Below are 25,102 nucleotides of genomic sequence, written 5' to 3' on the forward strand. Positions count from 1 at the left end.
CTTTAAATCAATTGAATTGGAATCTAAAGAAGTCATAGAGAATTAATGGATAAAATGATAAAATGATTCAATTAATAACTATTATCGATTCTATAGTATTTCCTTATTCTGTATTTAATAATAATTCAATAAATTATTTGAAAATAAACCCATATATTTTGAAAATGCATTTAAAATGTCATTTTTGCTATTCAGTTCCAGTCATTGCTCTCTGGTGGACAAACTATGTAATGGCACAGCATTTCAAAATGATCTGAAACATATTGGTATTTCCCTACAGCAAATTCTTCTTGTTTCTTATTAACCCAACAATAAATTAGAAGACATCTGACTGCATACTGCAGCATGGACTTATCCTTAGAACAACTACAAAGGTGCACTTTCTTATATCTGTTTAATTCTTACAAATATCAAACAGCACAGTAGACCTTGTAGCGGTTCAAAATGATCAAAGCCTCTATTGAGTTATTGACATCATCTGATAGTAAAACAAACAGAAAATGTTACAATGCATGTCAAGCAACTATGACATCTTTAAATAGCATTAATTATATAATTACAAAAGAAATATCACATACAATGACAGCAATGCATATCCACGAATCAAACAAATGCTGAAAATATATATGATAATAAATAATCCTAATCGTAAGCACAAGTCAAGAAAAATAAAGGGAGGGGATGAGTCCATAATAACTTCAATGGTTTTGACTTCTGGGCCAAAATGCGTGTTGTGATACACTCAAAGACTAAGCTATCACAGTTCTCTTATAGGCTGTTGCAAAAACACTTGACGACAAAAAAAGGCCGTGCATCCTGTGGCGTTGCACAGGAACGGCACAGCACTCGCACAGGTGAGCTTTCAGGGAAATTCGCAGACACATGCAAAGCTACTCTTTAAGTGTTTCCTGCAACTGTGAACGCTCCACTGCTCCAAACAGCCTGTGTGTCGAGAAGCAAGTGTTAAAATCAAACGTAAAATGTAGAATTACCCAAAAGCTGACCAGAAACTAGCTGTCTTGAAAGACACTGACCAGCCACTTTGCTGTCGTTTTCTTTGTATATTTTGAAGTGTAATAGGCAAAATTAAATTATAAGCAAAACACACAATAAGAAGGCTGCTTGCTGGACTAGTGCCGTTCATTCACACACTGAAAAAGCCTGGTCTTACAATACAGACTTACTCCCAATTTATACTTTAGGTACAGTCTAAACTATACACTATTGTTCATAATCGATTGACTGAAACAGGCGAAGAGAGTGCAGAGTTATGACAACAGAAGGATCTAGCGTTTGCAATTGTAGTGGCAACAGTTCCTAGAGGCATAAGGAATGCTTCTTTAAAAAACAGCACACATCCAACATAACTTACATCATAAATAATTCCTTAAAAATATTATGACCACAGCATGAATGTCTCACAGAAAAATCTACAGTGATGGCAATAATGGCCAGATCTTTCTGCTGTCAAAACATGTCTGACAGAAATGATGCCATTTAGAAAATAAAGAAAGTGTTACACATTTTCCTGTTTTGCTGTGACTTGCCTTTTGTACATCTATAACAATGCCCATTTTCTTTATATTCTAAATATCATGTTACATAAGGTGTCACCTCATTGGGCTCTGTGCACATAACATTATACTGAAATAATGCCATTGACATGGAATATTGAAACAAAACTGTAAAAACCAGGTACAAAAGGTACAATATAATCAAAGGACCACATGAAGAGGTGTGAAAAAGTCTTCAGTATTCACAGAAAAATATCAACTGAAGTAACTCACCGGACAAGAAGCGTCCTAAGTTTATATACACATGATAAGTAAAATTGAAAATAGATTTTCCTCTCTGTACATAGCACTGTATTCTTTCATCTTCCTCTTCCGTATTTACAGAGAACTCCTGTCCTCAAGGTCTCCCTTGTCTTTCAGTTCTGTGTGGATCTAGTCAAGAGAGATAACGTCAGATATGGAGCCGTAAATGGCCGCCGCCGCAGCAGCTTCCACCGAGGACCTCGACAATCCTGAGATGGTGTGGCTGTCCCTGTCTCTGTCTCGCTCTCTGTCTTTGTCGCGGTCCCGCAGACTGCTGGACGACACCAAACTACTGGTGCTGCCACTGTTGCTGCCTCCGTTAGTGGCCGCTAGCGTGCTGCTCCCCGGGGTGCCCGGCTGCTCCCGTAACATTGGAGAGGAGCCGTACGGCAGAAAACGGTTGAGGAGCAGGTCGTGGTCCTCTGAGGCTGATGCTGATGCAGCCGCCGCTGCAGCCATCACCATGTTGTAATGCTGCCAGGACAGAAAAGAGTGACCATTAACGCATTAACCCGACATAAACATACTGCAGTATGATGCAAATAAAGGTTTGAGTAAATATACCTGATTGTCGCCTTGGAGGAAGGAGAAGAAATTTAGATCTGCAAGAAAAGAAGACTCAGTTTATTTACTTCATCTGGATGTAAACTACCAATATACACTACCAATCTATTTTAGTTTGTCTTTTAATTCATTCTATTATTCTGTTTTGATTAGGGTTAACTCTATTATTAATGCTATTATTTCTGTGTTTACTGCTAATATTCTTTAAAATTGTATTTATTCTTATTGGTATGGGTTGTTATTTTTGTTTTGTAATTATTTTCCTCTTGTGTAATCCTACTTTAAATTTTGTCTGGTCTTATTGTTTGGCTCTTAAAGTTTTGTTGCCTCTGCAAGAAACGCTTCTTACTTCTGCTTTGCTTTGTTTGTCAAAGCACTTTGTAAAGTCTGTTTTTAAGGGTACTATATAGTTATGATTATTATATAATAAACATTATTTGTATAGCAACTTTCATACAAGAAATGCAGCCCAACGTGCTTTACAATATACAGTTACATATTTATTTAATAAGTAACAAACATCTGTGTTCAAAGACAGCTTCACTTGTCAAGTCTGCCTTAATACAAAACTTGCATTTCTCATGTACATCGAGTGAATTATGACTGGGTGTAATCATTCCCCCTGTCCAAACTGGCTTTGAAGTGATTGATTCTCTCAGAGTTTGGCTCTCTGACCTACACGCTCAGCAGCTGGAGTTGCAGCACTGGCTATGACACACAGCACATGGAGGAAATTAAGGTAAGCCTCTTTAAACCCTAAGCACCAGATTCCAGCAATTTGCATCAAAAATCACACTATTTCATAACTCTGAACACACTGATATGATCCACATAATTTTAGAATTTAGTAAAAAAAAACCAAACTAAAACCTTCCCTTACACACCAATGTCCATAGCAAAGAAAATATGTTTAGAAATCACAGAGAAAAAAAAGCCGATCTTTTTAAATCGTGAAAGGAATTGTCAGGCGTGCGCTTCAGTTTTAAAATGTTCTAGTGATAGCCGTCTGTACATCCACGCACACACTGCAAACAGGAGTAGATAATACCTAATTCAGCCCACTTTAATTGGTGCCAATTTGCTAAAATGTGAACAAATACATGCCCAGAAACAGCATGATTATCTCCAAATTAAACTAAGACTACTACTACTAATAATAAATAGAAGTCACAGGAAGTTAGGTGGTGTGCAGTTGTCTCACAATAACTTAAAAACTCTGGAAGAGATCAGGGAAGTTCTCCTCAGTCGTATTTCCATGCCAACACTCAGCTTCAGCTTATGTGAGGCTTCAGTGGACTGAAGATTTTGTCTCGGCAACAAGTCTGTCATATCAAGTCAGGACATGTCCCATCACCACACTTTAGCTACAAAGACTGTAACTTTGATAGGTGCTGACTGCTGGAGCATCATGTGTGATCACATTTTTTTCAACATACATATGCACATGTGATTATTGTATTAAGGCAGACTAAGGCAGCGAAATCTAAACTTTTACATAAAGGCAACTGACAGGCATACCTGGCAGGTCACTGGTTGTGTGATAATAGTGGCGATAGTCCTGGATAAGAGGAGGAGGAGGAGGAATGTAGCTGGTCTCCACAGGGGGCATGCTGGGAGCTCTGCTTACAGGTGAGGCATGGCTGTGTAGGTTCAGTACACTGGGAGGAAACAACACCATGTTAGTTTAAGCTTCATCCACACTTACACACTTGCATCCCTTTACCACCAAAATTAGCCCGGTTACACTTTTTTTAACATGGAAAACCCATCAAAATAGGCTATGGGCTCCTTTTCCATCACCAGTAGAGCAGAAATGTGTACACGGCTCTGCAACAGACAAGCATGGCCCTGTTTTTTTGTTACTGGTGTGTCACATTCATCATTACAGAAGAGCTGAAAAAAACAGGTTTGTAAACAGCAGAGAGCAGCATGAAGACCAGTCAAAATGTTCTGCGGTTACTACGTTTTTTTGTACTTACTTTTCCAGTCTCTCTTCCAAACTGTGCAGATTAACTTAGAATTTTGTTTGAGCACAGCTTGTACTTTGTGTTGGTGCAACGTTGGAGCCATGGTCGATAAATACCTGTGACTACTGCAGGGTAATTTGGATGTGACTGCCAATTGTAACCTTTCCCATTCCATACAAAAGTCAGATGTTGGCAGGTGTTAGTGTTTTTTGTGTGTGTGCAGTGCTAAAGGCGCTGAAGTTGCATATAAATACTACAGAGGAAGAAGTCATGAGTCATGAGTATATGGCTGTCAAGGAGGCGGAAACAATAGATTAGAAGTCATTGCAAAGCAAATATAGTATGACTGCTGGGACCCAATCAAGAGGTGAATGTGGGTGTCTGCATCATCGTTTTCAAAAGTCTCAGACTCGTCCAGACTAACACACAAACACGGGCGTTTTCAGGCTAAAATGAAGTCCGCAGCATTTTCTAAAGACCCTCTTTAAGGGTTTTGAAAACACTGGACCACAACAAATGTAGTAATAGTTAAAGTTTTAAAGCAGAAACACATTACTGAGGATGTAGCCTTAGGGCCTGCGTCCACATAGCGTTTTTCCTCTGCAGAGAGACGGTGGACGAGTGCTGGAGAGCGCTTCGGTGCTTTTTTTTTAATGATGTGCTGTGGGTTTTGATTTCATGATGATATCTCGACATTAGCATTAGCTAGTAAGCTTAAGTGAAGCTACATTAATAGAGGGTTAACTACACAAGTAACAATGAGTTTACAATGGTATGCTGATAAAAGCCCAACACACCACAAGCAACATCCAATGTCTGCCGACTGATCTGCTCCCACAAATAAGCGTCTGTCTCTGTTGTGACAGAAGCCTTGCTAAAAAGCAGCAATGGGCAGATTTCCATTAACCCTCGAACTGCGCAGGTTGAAATTGCCATTGAAATACACTTAATGGAAACATGTCAATTTTGCAAAAACTCCAATTTATCACAAAAAGTTGTTATGCTCGCATGAGGTAGTATTGCAGTCCATTAAAATAAACAAAACAAAAAAACATACTTAGCAAAACTGCAATGGGAACACCTTTTTTCCCTTTATAGGTCACACAATGTTACAACAAAGAGTATCTGTTGGAGCTGGCTCCCTCAGGCATGATGCAGCAGGCGCTGCAAGAGGTGTTACTGCATCGCATAACTCTTCAAAAGTTGAGAGGATCATCTGGAAGTTTTGAACCACAATTTCTTTGTGAAATCGTGGACTGTCCACTCACAAATCCCTCATACATGGCCACTCCAATGTATAGGGGGCTTGCCTTTCCATTATCACTCGCATAACACGCCTACACTGCCTTTGATTGGGAATAATGACGGCTAGTGCAGTAGCTGCAACAGAATTAAACCTGCTGTTGTTTTGAACATCTGTCACCATGGTTCTTGGAATGTTATCGCCAGAGGAGAAGTCACATAACATCACTCAGTGGAAACACAGTCATGTCACGATTGTGTTTTATTAACATTTTGAAAATATTGCTGAAGTTATACACAAATCTGTAATGGAAACCTGCCTAAGGAAATCGCCAGCGCTTTTCTGAAAAGTTCAGAGATTATCAACTCAAAGTGCCAGGAGCGGCCACAAAGAAAAAGTGGGGAGCTCTACAAAAAAAACCAATAAAACAACAACAACAGGTGCTGTGATTTTTCTCCAGGCAACGCTCCTCATTAGAAACAACTGAAAAGACGCTGGTGCTTAGAAAAAAACAAAAAAGTGACAAAAAAAATCTTGGTGGACACAGGCCCTTACAGACAAGACAAATAACACAGCAAAGTTAAGCACTAAGATCCCCAAAATAAATTTGTTCATGGTGATCTCACTTCCTGTTTGTGGTTTGGAGACTCACCCTTTGTTTGGAGGCGGAGAGACAGGTGACAGCGAGGGACAGGGCCTTTTAGGAGGCGGCTCATCATCTAGCTCGTCCTCTGAGGAGCTATCCAGTGTCAGGTCAATCACATCCACTCTTTTGCTGTTGTCGTTAGACGATCCCCGTTTCTGCTCGTGCGTTTCTGTCCGAGACGAATCTACAGAAGGATGAGTTAACTTACACTGTGCTCTCACATCAGGATGAAGAGTACGCTGAAAGAATCTGAAATATGCGAGCTACATACCGCTGTCTACACCGTTGTATGAAGCAGACACTTCCTGCACCTCTTTCTTCGACCTCATGGGGGCCCAGTTTCCATCCTCTTTGAACTGGATTTCATCACAGTCAGAACAGCTATTCAAGATTTCCATGAACAACCTGTGAAAACAGCATGACATTAAAAAAACGGTAACATAAGCTTTAGTGCATCATCATCCCTTAAAACTTATGTTTCAGAAATACAGTGTCTACACTTTTTAAAGCAACAATTTCTTTCAAGGTATTCAGACCAAACAGCAATACTATAACTCCCCCTTATATTATCATCAGGTTAGACGGTAATCTACCCAGAACGTGTGAGGTGCTGTGCTCACCCGTCAATGATGAGGTGCTCGTACGGTGCCTTTTTGTCACAGACTGGACACACCCAGGTCGGCTTCTTCTCATTCATTTGGATGTAGAGTGTGGCATCGAAGCATTGAAGGTGAGAGCAGGTCATCGCTCTGCACGGGATTGTCAGCCTCATCTTCCCCAGCTTTAATGAAAAAAGCACAAAATAAGTGTGTTTGTTTTATAACAAGAGAATTGTGTTAGTGTACAGTATATGGAGAAATGCGTTTTTTTTGCCTCTCTGTACACTAAAATTAAATTCTTGGCGATTTTTAGAATGATTAATTTCTTGTTTCTTGTCTATTAACAGGCTAAGTGGCTGGTTTAATTGGTTCTAAAGGTATTTTCTCTAGGCCACTAGATATACATCTCACAACTATCTACTATACAATGACCAGTGAAGGAGGAAGTACTGAAATACTTAAGTAAAAGTGAAAATACCACTGTCTATGAATACTCTACTACAGTTAAAAGTCCTGAATTCAAAATATCACTCAGGTACATACACAGGTATCTACATACATAATATCAGAAAATGTACTTAAAGTATCAAAAGAAGAAGTACCAATAATGCAGAATGGCAAATACATGTACAGTGAGAACATGTTAATGTTCTAGTTTGTCGATGTGCAGCCAATTTTAGATACTTTGTATAATATTTAGAACATTAGGAGTATAGCACTACATCATATTATACAAGCATGGCTTGTTTTGTTGTAAAAAGTTACTACTAACTACAAGTGACGAATGAAAAGGAGTAAAAAGTAGAATATTTCCATCTGAAATTTTGTGGAGTAATAGTATCAAGTATAATAAAATGGAAATAACTGAGTGAAGTACAAGTGCCTCAAAACTTGAGTAAATAAACTTAGTTAAATTCCATCACTGACTTTAACAAAAACTACAATAGTACTCTGAAAAATCAGTAGTATAGTGGAGTATTTACAGGACACAGCAGAGAGACTCGTAGACTGGTGGTGGCGATCTCGCTCTCTGGATCGGCTGTTAATTTCTCTTTGACTGTGAAAAAGAAAAAAGGCAAATATTTCATACAAAAATTCTGCCAGTTTAATGGAAAGTGTGCTGATTTAATCTGGTAAACTCAAAGTCCCTCAGCATTAATCCTTGGTCAGTATGGAGTAAAATGTTTTGAGTGTTTGAAAAAACTGCAGTGGAACAAGAAATATCAATAGGGAGCAAATTAGCTTTTCAGGGAATCTTTAAGGAACTGAGGGACTTCCTTTTAAGATCCTAATTTTAATTCCCGGGACTTCCAAGTTGTTGTGACTAAGTGTTCAAACAGGCCACAAAAAGAGCACAGGAGTTACAACATGAAAGAAGTCAATCTAATTGAGTCTTTTTCATTTCCTACTCCACTACAGATGCAGTAGAAACACGTGATCCATTCTGTCAAATCAAGCGAGAACTTACTCAGAGCTCTTGAGTGGTCAGGGTTCCTGATTCCTTTGGACCGTAGTCTTTGCAACAACACTGCAGACGACTGCTGTCTCACCAGATACACAGCCATGGAAAAACTCTGACAAAACAATGTGAGCAAGATAAATGACACCGATGTGACTAAAATCTTCTTTAATTGGAAGTATCGCTTGATTCATAAAGCTTTGTCTGGATCTTCTTACCCTCCCAATTTCTGAAGTCCATGACACCACAATTGTGTTGGGGACTGTTGTGGACAGTCGGACGAGAGAGGTTATGTTGATGGGGCGACTGGGCCTTTTTGGTTCTACTCCATTTTTGGTTGGAGGAAGATATCCCTGCAGACAAAATATCAAACATCATTGACCTGGATTCTCAGTAGCTGGTGCTGTGATACACAGAAAACATGACAAGATAGACAGAGAGACAGCCTGGACTCACCGGGAGATTACAGGGTTTGCCGTTCACCTTCACACACAGATTAGGGGGGAAATGATCCTCCTGGGGACAGCTTGTCTCTGATAAACAAAATCTGAAAAAGAAGAAAAGAAATCACAGAAGCGATAAGATCAAATGTTGAGGGACAAATGCAGAAAGCAGCTTGTTTCTGTAAAGTTGCCACTTTCACAAAAAGGCTGGCCTGCTTGCTCACTTAACCATGTCATTGGTGTCAAATATAGTCATCTGTGATATAAGAGCACTTCTTAAAGCATGCCATTCATCCATAAAGGATGATGGATATTTAACTCTGTAACGAAGAAAAATGCCAACTTTTTTTACAGTCACTATGTATGCTCTCCCAAGTAAAACAACCCCAATTAAGCGTGTCTGTTCAACTTCATCGTTTTTTGTGAGTAAATGGACGCACTCGCTTGACAGCAAGCAAGACAAAAAAAATCAAAAATCAATTAATCAAATACATAATTTTTTTTTTCTACAGAAAGGTGTTGCTTATACTGCACTTTGCCTATATTTTCCAGAAAAAAATTTAACATTTTTATATTGTTTTTTTTTCCTAGAATGTCTAAACTTCATTGTGAATAAAACTTGAGGGTGTGTGCATCCGGCAGACAAGCATCGGCTGCATTCTTCGCTCTACAATTCAGGACCTGTTCTTACGGTAATTAATCTAGACTCCTGTATTTGTCATAATAATCACATACAACTTTGAGCGAATAAATAGCTCGAGTTAAAACTTTGGTGAAGGTTTTAACCTATTACGTCTGAATCTGAATGTCAGATGAAACCCCTAAGAGGAAAGTCTCAGCTGACAAGAAGTAAACAAGTGGCACGACTATTTGTGGTTGCTTCAGACCTGAGAGGAGCTGCGCGCAGACACTACTGCACGCAAATATACTTCTTGGTTTAGAAGAAAAGTGTGTTAGACATACCTTAACTGGACTTGAACAGCAAAGTCACATTTGGTCCCCGATATGTCCCTTCAGAAATTAAAGAACAACAATGACTTAATAACAATGTTTACTCTGACTGCTTGTTATATCAGATAACACGTGTTTTCTAAATAATGTAAACAACATTGAAAAATGGTTTAGTAGTTACGACACTTTCACAGCACTATTTCTCCTTCCCTCTCATTGCTCACCACACAGCTTTCTTACTTACATGGAGCTGCTGATCTGTTGAACTTGCTGTGGTGTTAGTGCGAAGGCATAACATGCTTCCTGGAACCGCTGACTGTTTTCTGAGGCTACAAAAAAGAAACCAGGAACAGAACATGACAGTCAGGGGGGAAATCTACTGAAGTCACTAATCAGCTCATACTCAACTTGAACCAAGTACGGCTTTAACAAGTCATGGTTACATATCTGTGGTCACAATGCTCCATCAGTATGTAGAAAAGGAAGAAGTGTTATCACCACACACACACAGCTGAGCAGGAAGTCATGGACTCACCCAGGCTGGTTGGCTTAATGAGCTCATCCAGAACGTCGTAGAATGGCAATCTCTGGAGCTTGACATCAGGGTGTACAGGGTGCAGGGCGGAGGGGAGGTGAGGCAGACTCAGCTCGTGCTTAGGCCCGAGTAAAGAAACGGGCAGCAGAGGCGACGGGGAACCGTGGCTGTCAAATCCCAGCTGGGCGAGGCCAGCGGGCAGGCTGGAGGCAGAATGAACGCCGGGCAGTGCCAGGTCCACTGGTGAAACCATTTTGGTTGGGAAACGCCGTCTGTAGAGCTCTTTGATCTTCATCTGCACTGCAGGACTGCAACCGGCCTTGAGTAGGTGGAGAGCTTTGGTCAAAAGTTCGTGTTTGCGCCCGTGCTTATTCCGTCCTGCATACCCCAACAACACTTGGAGCTCCGAAACTCGAAGGCTCATTACCATTTGCTGGTGAAAAATGGGAAAAAAAGGTCTATTACACCCTGAAAAACACATTTTCATATTAAGGTGTAAAGAAATTAGTTTTCCTATCTCTTCTTCTAAAACATTATTGATAAAGCTTGTTATTCATTTCTTAAAACCCTTCACTAGCTTGCAAATTCCCACACCCATAATATTTTCATTTTTTACAGATGCTTGGAGCAGGAAGATTAATATAATTTCTTTGTCCTTTTTCTGACTTGTTTCTTAATAAAATCTTAAAATTAAGAGTTTCATCATACAGTATATCTGACAAACAGTCACTCTGAGATGATTTTGGCAGAGACGACTGTTTAACTGAAACCAGAGACCGCACATTACTAATAATCAATCCACTTTTCAAAGCTTTGATTCATAAAGCATCACCACATGCTGAAAGTGATAATACAGGGTGTGGACACAATAACATGAGTATCTGCACAAAATAATGAAATCCAATACATCAGAAACTTTTAGTGAGACAGTGTCAGAGATGTGTTGACCCAATTGTTGAACAAGTGCTTTAAGATGTTATATTAGGCTAGTCTCGACCGATATTGCTTTTTCAGAGCTGATACCCTTATTATTAGTACTTAAGGAGTCTAATAACTGATATTTAATAAATAAAAATGAACATATTTCTGTCAACAACAAACACCAACACAAATCTCCAACTCTTTAAATGCCTTTAGCAAATATTTAATCAAAACTGAAACTTCCAATATAATATACAGTTTGTTCCCTGCAACTTTTTATTACATAATTCAGTGAAAATTTAAATAAAAAATAAGTGAATAAAAATAGCTCCCTAAGGTTTAACAAAGTAAAAGTTCCTCCCATGCGAACACTTTCTTTGCATGTATTGCAGATGCCCATCCCTGGTGTTAAGTGTAATACGCACACTTTTTCATGATTTAATTTTATTAGCTATCATTAAAATAAAACACTGATACAGATAATCAGCAAAATGCCAAATATTGGCCCAGATGACTGGCCAGGCCGATAATCTGTCAAGCTCTATAGCAGACTGCCTTATATTATAATAGTGATCCTGTTATTTAGTTGGAGATTTCAAAATAACAAAAGCATCAATGATACAATTGAACAACACTGGACTTCTTATTCACAACAAAGCACATCCAAGCTTACAGTGTAAAGGTTTCAAATAAACCAACACCACAATTTACATAAAACTGGATCAACACCTCTGTGACACCAAACGAAACATTTTCATCTCCACGTTATGTTATATTTCATATGTACTCGTGTTCTTATGACCACCCTATAGTAATGTCTCGTGAATAACAGATGAAACACTTGATGCTTGCACTAAAAAAACAATTACGAAGCACGTGCAAATGCAAGTGGCAATCCACTTTCAGTGGAGGTTATCTATTGAGGATCCCAGTTGGCACTCAAAGTGGAAGTGCAAAAGCTAAATATTCAGTAACTGTAAACAACCTCATGACGATTGATATTTGGCATCACTTATTAAGGAAAACATTTCGATATATTCAATAACTGAGCTAAACTATGTGGAGTGCATGTTGAATACCTTTTATACCATAGAAAACACGGCTCATATGAGGAGGCACAGGAGTGTCAACAGTGCAGAGATTTGTTTAGGAAGTGAGCAGATCAATGTTAAAACGTTTCACAACCAGTGTTTTCTGACCATTAATAATTAATAACCAGCATTAAGAGAGCAAAAGAGGGAAGGACACAGCGTAGATTTAGCATAAACTAGCTAGCTGCGCCTGTGTGATGCCGGTGTACTCTCACTGAGACAAAATCTAATGCTACAGTATTTACTTTATCTCGTAGTTTTGAACCAAAATCGCCAACGTGAGTTATATTGCAGTTACCACACTATGGATAGAGGGTATATTTCCGTTGACTACCGCCATATCAAATCAGAAATAACGCTAATGGAAGCTAAACTGCGCTTGTCGTCCAGGGAATAGACAGAGCCCGATTTCAAACAGACACTGCGGTCCGCCCGGTGAACTACTGATAATGTCAGGTGGCTAACGCTACGGACCCGCTGGGTAGCAAACGGTGACATAAATGTAGTGTTCATATTTCACTAAAAGCGATATCTGGCCTTATCTGCAGGTGAGCCGCACAGCAGAGGCAGCCTAACGGAACGTCGGCAACAATAACAAAGCTAATGCTAACGAGCTAGCCAACCAGCTAACAGTTTGTCTGCCCCCCGCTGCTCTGCTGTTTGGGTGTTATATGCTTTGATAACAATCCCATCGGGTCGCTACTGTCAAGTTAGAATGGTGCTATGGTCTGAGATTCAAATCTCAATGTGAGAAACGTCTATTTGTCAAGCTAACGTAGGGGCTCGCTTTACCTTCAGTTCCGCACTCTCCGCCATCTTGTTACATTAGGTGCGCAGGCGCAACAGCCGTCCTCAGGGGACAGCAGATACAAAACTGTGTCGCTTCCTAGAGACGGACAGCAGGGGGCGCTGCTGCAACACAGAGGACAGCGGGACGTCCTCTGCTGACACTTATTGTGCCCACCACTGAAACAGTATTCAGTTTGTTTTAGGAGTTTTGTCCTGCTCGTCTAAGAATCTAAGAATACATAAAAATAAAACTGATCGGGTAGGAAGTCTTGAAATCGTAAAAACATGTATGTGTGGTTTTCAAATTAGCCTATAGCCTTTTTTTTTTTGCTTATCTCGAATAATCGATCAATTGGTTTTATAGGCTACCCTGATTAAGACTGTAGGCTATGAAGTCGAAGCGCGTTGAATGTGAGAAGCAAGCACGTTTAACCCCTTGAAACCAGAATTGACATCACTGTTATTGTGCTGCTCTTAGATGCCTTTCACAAGTATTAAAACCTTTGAACTCTGAGCAAATTAGTGCGATTCCTTTCAAAAACATGGGGGAAAGGCAATGAGCAACTTGGTGAGAAATGTTTTGAAAAAACTGCAAGAAATTGGTAGATTTATAAAATTATTTTTCAAAAGCTAGGGGAAAATGTCTAAGGGAAAAAAGACAAGCTAGAAGAAAACTATCATAATAACATTATTATTATTATTATTATTATTATTATTATTATTATTATTATTATTATTATTATTATTTAAAGGACCTTTTCCTAGTTTTTTAAGTTTTCTTCTTTTTTAAATATCATTATTAGACTATGGATCCATAATTTTAAAACATCATACAACAGGACAAATAAATATAATATCACATAATTTTTAATACAGGTGGTCATATAATGCAATTTAAAGAACATTGTTAAAACAAAATGGACAGAACTGAAAAAAAGCTGTTTAAAAAATAGTTTCAGATTATTTTCTTGTACTCCCCCCGGTTTCTTGCAAATCTTGGGGCCTTTTTTCTTTCACTGCAATTTGCCTCCTTTCCGAAATTAAATCAATTTGCTCAGGTTTCAAGAGGTTAACCATCATCAGAGTATCTTTTTTTAGACTGCCAGCCACCATATTCCTCTAATTCACTGAGTAAATTGGGACACTTTTCAGTCTTGTGCGGGTATTTGATGAGTTGATTCATATAAAATTAATGGCCAGATATTTTGATAACCAATTAATCGTTTACATGTTTTACAAATGGCAAACATTTGCTGTTTCCATTATGTGAGGATATGCTAAGATACCTTAAGTGGCTATTATTTGGGTTTTAGACTGTTGGTCCAAAACAAACAAACAAAACAACAACAACAACAACAACAATAACAGCAACAAAACAAACTAGATGTCTCCTCGAGCTTTGGGAACGTGTTTTAGACTATTTCCCACTATTTCTGACATTCTAAACAATCAGCTAACTAATAAACATTTAAAAAGGAAAATGATCATTATCCTAGTTGCATTTTTTTTCGTGCGGTATTGACGAATTTAACGGTTTTCTCATGAATACGATCATTTTTAGCTCGAACCATACGTTCAACAAGAAGGCTCAGTAACACATAAAGGTGAAAGTTGCACATAAATTCAAAAACAGGGCAAATTCACTGACGATACATAGGTGGAATTATGAGTTATGAATCCAACTCATAGGCGGAGAATTATGCTGACAACACCAAGAATCCACTTTCCTTTTAATAAAATGATTTATTTATTCGCGATGAAAACAAACATGAACAAATAGGCTACTCTTAATAGAATATGTCGCTATACTTACAAGGTCGTGGGTGTTCAGCCTACTTACTTCTGTGTTTTGAAGTCTCCACAAACAAATAGCCTGTAATAGGCATGGTTTGACCGCTTTAAATCATTATATAACCGGCCTATTTCAATGCACACGCTTTTTTATGGTAAGCCCCATCGTTTGTTTAAAGTGCATCACATCCAAAGGAAGCCTGCAGAAAAGAACACAGCAAAAGTAGTAGGCTAATTCTCAATACTGAGAAGAGAAGGAGCTTGGCTATCAAAGCTGCTATTATTATTGACAACAAACAAAAAAGATAAACAAAATAACAACCTAGAACTATTACAAGATACATACATTGTCATTGCACTTTGCCACAAATAATAAATATCATCAATGGTATCTTTTCAGTGAAAGAAATTACACTGTAATGCTGAGGGTAGAGATACACCTTTTAAAATATTATATACACGTGTTTTGTTTTGTTTTTTTCCACAGTTTTTTTTTCTGATGGTGTGACAGAAGCTGCAGATGTGTCCTGTAGTTTTTTTCTGTCATATGGGTGTGTGCTGATGTGATTCAGGGTGGCAGCAGAGGAGATTTGAAGGTGCAGGAGCCGCTGCAGTGGCGAGGAGTCAACATCTTACACGAGAAATGGTGTAAAGCGTCGTGAGCTTCTAAGAAGAAGGAGATAAAACAATCAATAGTGTACGTGCATGCGAGGCTAAATCGGCTTTAATGAGCATTGCATAAAAGTACAACACACAATAAATGTATTTGCATCGCACACTTTTGTGTTACACAGTTAATAAGGATCAACCGATTCAAGGCCATGCTGCAAAAAAGATGCTTAAAGTCTCTACTGGCACTATGAGTGCAGAAATATAATGTGCAGCTATTGCACCTGACTTCACAGCAGTTACTTTTTAACTTCTGCTGAATAGAATAAGAAGTTTCTTTCTCGGTGCACCTCGCTGCATAAAGCTTCTAAGACCGGATAACCGTGACAGAAAGATACATTTAACCCACTGAAACCCGGATTGACAGCAGTTTTACTTGTGCTGCGTTTAGATGTTTTTTTTTTTTAACATTTAAAACTTTAAAACCGGACCAAATGTTGGATTTCTTTAGAAAGGGGAGGGGAAGAAAGCAAGTAGCAACATGGCAGGGAATGCCCTGCAATAAATAAATAAATAATAAAAAAGAAGAATATTCTCAAAAATGCTATGCTCTAACTATATATTCAAAATTGTGCCACAGATAATACAGTTATTATTGCATAGAATATTTAGGTACTCTTCTTTCTTTCTTTTTTCCTTTTTTTTGATTATTTTTAGATTATGTTCTTGTTTGTTTGTTCAGGGTTTTTTTGTCTTTTTTGGGGGGGCTTAATTTCGGGTAATTTCTTAGTTAAAAAGCTACTTCTTGAATCTTCTTACACATAACTTTTGGGCCATTTCTTAAGTTGCTCATTGCTTTTTCCCCCCATTCTCGAAAGAAATCAAGCCACTTTGCTTATAGGTTTCAAAGAATTAAGATGCTCACTAAGCTCAAGAAATCAATTCAATCTACAAAAGAATTGTTGTTTATCTGTCAGTTCCACTGTGGCTTATATGTCCATTTCAGTATTTAATTAACGTGTGGAAATTAACCAATTAATCACCAGTAAATTGTGAGAAAATCAGGAAGTGTTTCTAGCATAAGTGCAGGTTATTCACGGAGATATAACAGGGCGCTTTGCCAATCAAAACAGTAAATGAAAGAACACAGAAAACCCACGCAAATCCCCGATATCCTGTATACACAGAGCAGTTTGAGCACACAGGCTGTCATCAATCACGCCGGCAAACATGTCGCAGTGAGTGTGTAAATCCCCGCTGCTGGATCCGCTGCCTCTGCTTTATTTCTCTCACCTCTGACGATGTGAAGCTGCTGGACCATCTCCTCCCTGTAGGAAAGCTCCCTCTTCATCTGATCCTGGAAATTATCTGAGGAACAAAGAGTCAGTCATGTGGTAGGTGGGCCTTCATTTAAAACAAATAAAAACAACAATAAAATAGCAAAACAAACAAACAAAAAAACAAACAAACAAACACCACAGCCAGTAAAAAAATAAAAATAAAAATCAGACAAAAGCGTCTATTCAGCGACTTTCTCTCCCTGAATTACTGTAAATATTTTGGAATTTATGCACCTTTATTGCTCTGATTTATCATAAATATTCATGTGAACATACAAAATAAATAAAAACGATATGAGGTTATCTGGGTGAAGCCCTTCATATAATTTCTTGATTTTAGGCGATTGATAACACTTCAATGCATTAAACTGTCCCGGTCCGAGGATTCAGCAGCCTCTAGAGGGCGCTGTTCACAAGATAAAGCGACAAACATACAAAGACACAAGCTCCAAGGCTCCCAAATGTAGCAAACACTGTTTGGAAATACTTATATGTGTTTTTCATGATGGATTAGAAATAATAGCATTTTTGAAAATAATTCAGTTAAAATAAAACATTCTTTTCTATAATAAAATATTTATATTATCACTTTGTTTTAGAAAATTTGGATGAATGCAAATTGTAAAATGTGAATGAAAAAAAACCCCAGGGTGCAGCAGTAATTTCCTTTTATTTAAATTAAACTTCTACACAAAGTCTAAATATCCTTCACCATGACCTGTTTAGACATTTTTGCTGTAATTGACATGCATTTGTTTGTGTATTAATTGTGTGTTTTTGCAGACCAAGATTAGACTATCAAAAGGAATAAATATATAGAATAAGGTATTTGCACCAAGTGTCTTAATGCTACAGATAAACCGGTCATGCCATTATGTTCACCAAACTCCCCCAAAAATAATCCAGACTACCAATTAATTACTACCAATAAGTGCAGAGAGAAAAAAAAAAGAAAGAAAGCAAAATACAAAATAGCCTTGCATTACACTTTAAGTTTGACGCATCACTAGAAACTGATATCACATTTATTAGAAAGTAATAAAACAATGGTATCCAGAATTCCAAAATATAACTTAAAGAGTGTGAAGTGAAGTCATGGAGAATTTTATAATTCTGACTTTATACGAGATTTTGAAAGATGTGATGCTTCACAAAGCTGAGAACAAATAATGTCAAACAGTACACAACAGCTCATATTTGAGATAGATTATCCTGTCTATTGTGGATGTTGATGGTGATTTTTATTTACACCAAAAACAGATTAAGACTGATTTCAAAAACATGCGCTAGTCTATGATGTAATAATTCTGATGTAGACTTCTCAATACTTTTGTACAGAAACCACAGTGTGCCTTGTTTTTTTCTGTAGATGGGAGATTTTACAGTTAAACTAAATTTTACAGGTCAGACATCTTTGGGATATACTGCTGATTTCTTTCTCCACTGCTCTGATGGAGCAGTTCTGCTCAGAATCCATTCTCCATTTTAATAAGACTCTCAAATAGCTTTCTAGCTAAAGCAGAGTGTGAAGAGTTTGAGTGGGTGAGATGTTTTCAAGCATTTTTGGAGAGAGGGCGCATGGGAGTCATTGTCAGTTAAAAATACGGCAGCAGTCCAAGTGTGAGAGCTGCTTTTTGTCCTGCAATTCACCTCAATCCACCTGAAAATCACGTGAAGCATCCAACTGCTTCTCCTGGATATGGGATACACTTTTATATTAAGAATTAAGATTTTCACTGCACTGGTGTGGAGTTTTTAAGTTAAGTCACATAATATTTAAAAATAAATGCAGATATTCTGAATGAATGCATTACAGACTGAATTTGTGTCACACTTAAAAAAGCTTCAATCAATTATGACATTTAGATTTAATCAAACTGACATTCCCCCGAGCTATGACATCACTATTTGTATGTCTTACAAATTTCTGTATATCTATTAAAAACAAGTAATTTGTACTCACAGAATCAGGGTTTCTGTGACTTACATTGAGCCCCAAAATATCTACACCGCCCTTGCCCATTTCCTAAGGATGCATGAATGTTTTTGAACAGAAGGTTAAAACCAAATCATTGTTAAAAGGGGTGTTGAAAGCATCTCCTCCCAGGGGGAGTGTGCCCCTGAACCACTTAGTAATTTTGGAAGAATGATGGCCTGTAACAGATTTTTTAGAGGAGCACATGCATGCCTCTGTTGAGGTGGATTTGGTCATAGCGTGGCAAAGGTTCATGTTTTGGCCTCAGTTACAAACAGAACAGAAAAGGTAACATTTAACATGCACCAGAAAGACTTTAAAGTGTGTGCTGTGGTGATAAAAGCTAGTGGGAAAAAACATAGTGGGGAAAGCACTGTTGCAGAATTAAGCTTACCTTTCAAGTTTTGAAATTCACGTTCCAGTTTTTTCCTCAGCTCAACTTGCTCTAACAGCTGTTTCTGCAGTTCCTCTAAAAATAAAAAAAGACAAAAATAGAGGACGCTGAAAGAGGAAAGGTACAGCAGATTTTTTTTTTTTTTTGCATTATAGTCTTTTATAGGGCAGTTTTCTATTTTTAATGACAGTGATGAGGACACCATCATCATTTACACTGACTATTCAGAGCAGGTCTTCATGGGCCTGCAGTAAAAAAAAAAACAAAAAACAAACCTTTTCTTTTTATATATATTTTTTAGGACAAATGCCAAAGAATCTGCCTCAAGGCCAAAACAGAGACAGGAAAAAAAATAACTAAAGGAATTGGCCAATTTTCTCTTTAATATCAGTAAAAAACGTAAAAAGGTCTAATTTTATATCAACAATGATAATGTTTTCAAGAGGCTTTAAATGCCATTTCATCTTACAGTAAGGCATGGTCTTACCTTTTGCCAGACTTTCTATGGCTCTTTGTGTTGGCAGAGCTCTGGCTGGTGCGTCCTCGCCTGAATAAACAGGAAATACATTATTTTCCCCTATCTGCAAATAAAGTAGACCCTTATCTTTAAAAAAAAATAATAACAGATACAAAAAAAAAAATCCTAATCGCTGACCTTGGTGTAATTTACCTTCATCCGGCTCTCGCTGGTTCTCCTCGCTGCTTTGTTCATTAAAAGATTTCGTTTCGATCTCCTCCACAGTGGAAGACGGCTCTTCTTTACTTGCACTCTCATCTTAAGAGAAAATAAATCGATGTAACTTTAACCCTCATTTTTTCCCTTTTCCCTTACAGCGATATATATATATATTCAAAAGCATTAAAAATTGTCTAACCATTTGTTGCAAGTACTCCAGTCTGGTAATTGGCAGGTCTGAACTGATACGGACTGCTCCTTTGTTGCAGCTCACCCCTCTCCGGTGTGTACACCTAAAGAAGACACAATCACCACTTCTTTGAGCTCTTAAAATTGCAAGAGGTTTTGTGAAATAATTACAAATAATTAAAATAAAATCTTAAAGTAATAATAAAAATATACTCTAAGTGTATAGTGTAAATATTTTTTATTTAAGTGATTTATTTATGAGGTTTTTTTCCCTAAATGTTTTTGGACATGCTGTTGCTGCTGTTACACAGTTTTAATATGAAGAACACGTTTAAACACAGATATTTTTTTTCTGTTTAACAAAAAAATACACACAAGCCAAGTGATGAAAGCAATGTTACAGCGTGTATTTATGGCCGCTGTTTCTCAGCTGGGAGTCACTCACTTCAGTAAAAGACGCAGCTATGAGGGTCTCTGATAACTGCTTGCTGTGCAGTTCTCTGTCAGAGGACTGGCCCACGTGCAGGCTCATTTTCTGGGTTTCTACCAGACTGCTCTCCTGCAGGCTCCTGGAGTCCGAGTCGTTTGGTGAAACACTGTGAGCCAAACCGGGAGGAGTCCGGGGACACGCCGAGGACAGAGGACGGCAGTCCTCCTCCTCCTCTGCTGTTTTATTTGTCTCCACATCCACGTCCGGCTCACCGTCGCTGTCCACGCACGGGGACATGGAACGGTAGCTCGAGCTCTCGCTTAAAAAATCGGGCGATAAATAGCCGGTGCGACACCCGTTGTACGCACCCCGGTTGCCGTACAGCTTGGCTATGCAGTCGGCGTCTTTGATAACGGGTCTGAACGCGGACACGTAGCTGATTTTCCGGGGCGCGAGGGTCATCCCCTCCAGCGGCCTCGCCTCGTCCCCGGACTTGTCGTCTTCGTTACGCGCGGACTGAGTGCTGGAGCAGCGCTCGTTTTCAACCATGCTGTCTTTGGACGTGTTGGTGCTCCGGTCGCTGTGCTCGGATATGTCCATGTCTGTCTGTCTGGGGGGACACAGCAGCTCTGGTGGGGGTTTGTGCTGAGTTTGGGGGTACGGAGGCATGGGCAACGCGCCCGCCGCGGGCCAGAACATGGGGAAGGAGTGATAGGCGCTGTCCTTGGTGCCGGGCCACAGGACGCCCGGGAGGCCCGCTTTGTTCTGCTCTCCCATCATGCCGTCGTCTTTCTTCTGGCACAGGCCGAAAGCCGGGAAGCCGTAGGGATGAGGGAAGAGCGGCGGTGGGATCTTTTGCAGCATCCCAAAGCCTTTGCTGGGCACGGGGATGACCGGGTAGCTGCGCGTGCTTGTCATGCCGCCCCGGGTGTCCTCGCAGCTGAGGATTTTTGCAGGAATCTCGGGTGAGTCTCGGGGTCGGTTGTGTCCGTGTGGTTTTAGCGCAGAGCCGGACTCTGACCCGCTGCCTGGCAGCGTCCTCTTGCGACTACCCCCATTGAACATGGCCTTCACATCTTCCCACGCGTGTAGTATGTCTGTGGCGGCGTTTTTATCTGATAATTTGAGATGCCGCCTCCAAGAATTAAAGTTAGCCGCGTCTGGCTGCGTGTACTTGGACTCTGGCGTGCGATGCGAATGAAATATGAATTTATTTGGAGAAAAATACATGTTGCAATAGGAGCATTTGATGCACTTGGCCCTGGAGCTGTTGTACCTGGCCGGGATGAAGTTTCCTCGACTCCCCCACGCGCACTCGTGGGAAACATCAAAAGCAAAATTTTCTGGAAGTTTAGGCGGCGCATGAGCTCCTAGGAAGGACTTGCAAAGTCTCTCGGCCTCGCGCTTAGTGATCATCCCGCAGCGCCTGGAGGAGATTGGCATCGCACCGGCTCTCCGCAGGATCTCCAATTGGACAGGAGTGCACTGGACGCAGGTGATCCCCAGCGCCACGCGCCGGTTGTGTATCTCGTTATAGCTGTAAGTCTTCAGCAGCGTGTTGGAGATCTGTGCAAGGCAAAGTCTCTCCTGGCCATCTATCACCAAAGACACGATCGGTATTCCGTACAGCACCGTCTCTCCCACCTGGTTGGGCTTCAGGTTCTTGGTACTCGGGTAGGAAAGTTCTTGTTTGGAGCTTGGCGAGGAGCTGGAGTCTCGTCCCGCAGGTATGGAGTCCATCCTTGGAGGCCTGGAAGCTGCAGAGACGACGTTTGACATTTAGATGGTACATATCAAAGTAAATAAAACAGCTTCTAGTAGAGCTTTATGATAATAGTTTAATGGTGGCTTTTAGTTCCATCGCAGTAAAAGGTGTGCATGCATTATTTCTGAAATAAAGTTGCAAAAAAGCGATTTTATTTATTTTTGGACAAACCGTCAAGAATAAAAGCAGACATTATATTATTACATTATTAATAATTATGTTTGTAACATATCGATAGGCATTAGTAGGCCTATTCCTTGCGCTTAAAACTCTTCCTAAATTAACTGCATTTACGCGCAACTTCAGCCTTATTTTAATGAAAATGCTGAATAATTTCACGTGATAATTTAAAGAAACTGTGTGTAAAAACGTTGTGTTAGAAGGACTGGAGTCAGGACGCAAACACAGACTGTCGAAATCAGTTTCCCAAACTCACCTTGAGTGTCCGCGCAGCTCCCCTCCGTCGTGAATGAGAAAGCTGTGATCAAGTGAAAGTCGAAGAGAGCACAAGTGTCGAGAGGATGTAAAGATGTTTGTTTTAGGAGTGGGACGCAGTTGTCCGTGCAGCACCGCCTCCCTCCTGCTCACCGTCCTTCTCCCTCTCTGCTCCGCTGTCGGTATGTGCGGATGGTTTGTGTTGCGCCAACAACAGCAGCAGCAGCAGCGTCCACATGGCAGGCAGACTGTAGTAGGCACAGCCCCCTCTACGACACACACAGCAATCAAGTGACGGCAAAACTTATGGCGAGGCACTCCCACTCCCACAGACCGCCTGCATTAACTATGGATTCATGACCAATGAAGATGAGTGTCTTATAGCAGCCCGCAGCTCTGCACATATGAACAGTGTTTCCTATTATTATCAAATAAAAACTAACTAAACATGATGTTTAATGCAGCCGATGTGTTTATGCTGAATTATTTAAATGCATTAATCTTTCATTACACGGCAGCCTTTTGTGTCCAACATAATGCATTTAATTAATTCTTTTGCATTTCAAAAACACACAATGTTACTGATATTATGCACAGAAGAGGCTGCAGTGGGATTTGGCTTTGCGCTAACCCCCCCTCAAAACAAAACAGCAGGAACCCACGGACACGTTGCTGTACGTGGAGTCAGGGGCCCGCTGGTGAATGTGGCGTGAAGGCCTTCAACACGTGCTCAGTTCCCACGGATTCATCGCGACACCTCGCCTACATGCGTTTTGACAATAAGCAGCTGCTCCAAAGGTCACTGTCTGTGATCTGCGGTTAGTTTTTTTATTTTATTTCTTTGAGCTGAAAGAGAGAAAGACCAGCCTGAGGAACAATGCCTCGATAAGCATTTAACTTTTTAAAGTCAGTAAAGGTGTGTGTGAAGCGTTTTCACGTGGCAGCAGGCGCGGCGCCGAGCACTGATGTAATATTGATGAAGGTAACGGGACACGTTCCTGTTGGTCCTTATTGACGTAGGACACAGTTAATGACAATTTGTCCATAATAATTCATTCATTTCAAGAGAGGATAATGCATTGTAAATTTAAATACAGCATGTATATGTTTGACGAGTAATTTAGAAATAACAACAACAATAATAATCACAGTAATGTCCAGTGTCAATAATACTCGTAGAACAGTTACTAAACGCAAATCAAAATGCTAATGAACAATATCACTATTATTATTATTATTATTTTTATTTCACATAGTATTGAAAAATAAATCAGATTAACCTTTACATATAATTTAATGCCTTATTTTTCTTCAGCTGGAGAAGAAAAAATATGGAAAAATTATTGTAAAATTTTCATTTTATAATTACGATTCTTTTAGCATTTGGGGTTAAACACGTTGTATTACTGAGATTAATGTCAAAAACACGTAATGTATATGATTTTTTTTTTATAAAGGAAAAGTTACAATTATTACGTTAACAGATGGTGGTCAAAATTGAGGCGTATCCTCACATCCAAAAACATAAAATAAAATAAAATAAAATGTAAATCAAGCAGCTATCTCCTCCATCTGCCCTACATATCGATTATTGAACGGGTATTGCCTGTTAAACCTCGGCTGTCATCAACACAAACATCTTAATTAAAAGTCATTGTCGCCTTCAAATAAATCCAAAGCTTTATTGACAGCGTATAAACAATTGACCTAAATGCTTTTAAGAGAAAATAAATCCTTAAAATTCAAAACTAGAGATCTATATTTTCAAAGTAAATGTAACTTTAAAAACAGGATTGTGGCGTAACATGATGAGAAGAAATGAGAAAAGTAACCCAAAAAGTCAGTGAGGTCATTATCAGGCTCATTCTACCTTTTTTTTTTTTTTGGTGTGCGAGAGAGAACAGCTCATTTAAAAGTGTGTCTGCATTAATCACAGTGCTGCATCAAAGTATGATAATCACCTGAACACTCTATTAAAATAAAAGTGCCAGCCCAGGGGAAATCTTACCTTACTCTTTAATTGTTTTGAGGCTTTGATAGGCTTTTTAATCTAAGATTAATTTATGCATTCTTAAATAACTCTACATATGATTAATAAGCTTGAAAATTAAAAGGAGACTGAAGCAATTATAACAAGTGGTTGGTCATCACCTCATTAGATGGTATTAGAAAGATGCTGCTTGTGTGTGTGTGTGTGTGTGTGTGTGTGTGTGTGTGTGTGTGTGTGTGTGTGAGAGAGAGAGAGATTGGGTATCACAAAAATTAACAGTGCAAGGGAAAGAGCAGAGCAAAACGTGGAGAGACGCTTTGATGACAATGACAGGAGAAAGTGCTGCTGGCTAATTATTTCGGATCTTTCTAATATGCTCTCTATGACTGGATGAGTCTCAGTCATTAACTCGATGTGATACATGACTTATTGTCAGTTATGGCTGCACAGATCCTAATCAAGATCTAAGTCTGAATCAGTGTT

At 39.2% G+C, this 25,102-nt stretch overlaps 2 protein-coding genes across 4 annotated transcripts in view; both read right to left on the reverse strand.

The window, feature by feature from the left end:
* Positions 1 to 377: 377 nt before the first annotated feature.
* pias1b (protein inhibitor of activated STAT, 1b) lies at positions 378 to 13,084 on the reverse strand. The gene is made up of 14 exons (XM_042496438.2): positions 13,029 to 13,084; positions 10,225 to 10,657; positions 9,934 to 10,018; positions 9,702 to 9,749; positions 8,752 to 8,842; positions 8,514 to 8,648; positions 8,305 to 8,410; positions 7,820 to 7,893; positions 6,858 to 7,018; positions 6,509 to 6,642; positions 6,244 to 6,421; positions 3,900 to 4,039; positions 2,382 to 2,419; positions 378 to 2,291 (listed from the first exon to the last, which is right to left on the reverse strand). Exons 1-14 carry the CDS (start codon positions 13,050 to 13,052, stop codon positions 1,947 to 1,949), a joined length of 1,992 nt encoding a protein of 663 aa, XP_042352372.1. The 5' UTR covers positions 13,053 to 13,084; the 3' UTR covers positions 378 to 1,946.
* A 1,459-nt stretch (positions 13,085 to 14,543) lies between these two features.
* Positions 14,544 to 25,102, reverse strand: part of skor1b (SKI family transcriptional corepressor 1b) — a 64,071-nt gene continuing 53,512 nt past the window's right edge. Inside the window, exons 5-12 of one of the 3 annotated variants that reach the window (XM_088080534.1) lie at positions 22,631 to 22,898; positions 20,445 to 22,186; positions 20,010 to 20,103; positions 19,805 to 19,909; positions 19,622 to 19,681; positions 19,135 to 19,209; positions 16,719 to 16,793; positions 14,544 to 15,482 (exon numbers count right to left, since the gene is read on the reverse strand). In XM_088080534.1, coding sequence (XP_087936660.1) covers positions 15,385 to 15,482; positions 16,719 to 16,793; positions 19,135 to 19,209; positions 19,622 to 19,681; positions 19,805 to 19,909; positions 20,010 to 20,103; positions 20,445 to 22,169 — 2,232 coding nt within the window. In that variant the 5' untranslated portion in view covers positions 22,170 to 22,186; positions 22,631 to 22,898 and the 3' untranslated portion in view covers positions 14,544 to 15,384. Of the gene's footprint in view, positions 15,483 to 16,718; positions 16,794 to 19,134; positions 19,210 to 19,621; positions 19,682 to 19,789; positions 19,910 to 20,009; positions 20,104 to 20,444; positions 22,187 to 22,630; positions 22,899 to 25,102 lie in introns of all 3 variants that reach the window. The other 2 variants (XM_088080533.1, XM_088080532.1) reach the window with 2 other exon arrangements.

The sequence above is a fragment of the Plectropomus leopardus genome, chromosome 7 (assembly GCF_026936395.1).
Source record: "Plectropomus leopardus strain MGB_pleo_1.0 chromosome 7, ASM2693639v1, whole genome shotgun sequence".
In the NCBI taxonomy this organism is placed as follows: Eukaryota; Metazoa; Chordata; class Actinopteri; order Perciformes; family Serranidae; genus Plectropomus; species Plectropomus leopardus.

What these genes read in the sequence shown, in the direction of transcription:
- pias1b (XM_042496438.2), bottom strand. Translation starts at nt 13,052, where the DNA reads ATGGCGGAGAGTGCGGAACTGAAG. An exon ending in TGACCACTCAAGAGCTCTGA is followed by an intron (nt 7,894 to 8,304) that starts GTAAGTTCTCGC and finishes TCTTTTTCACAG; the next exon opens with TCAAAGAGAAATTAACAGCC. An exon ending in ATACAACGGTGTAGACAGCG is followed by an intron (nt 6,422 to 6,508) that starts GTATGTAGCTCG and finishes ATCCTTCTGTAG; the next exon opens with ATTCGTCTCGGACAGAAACG.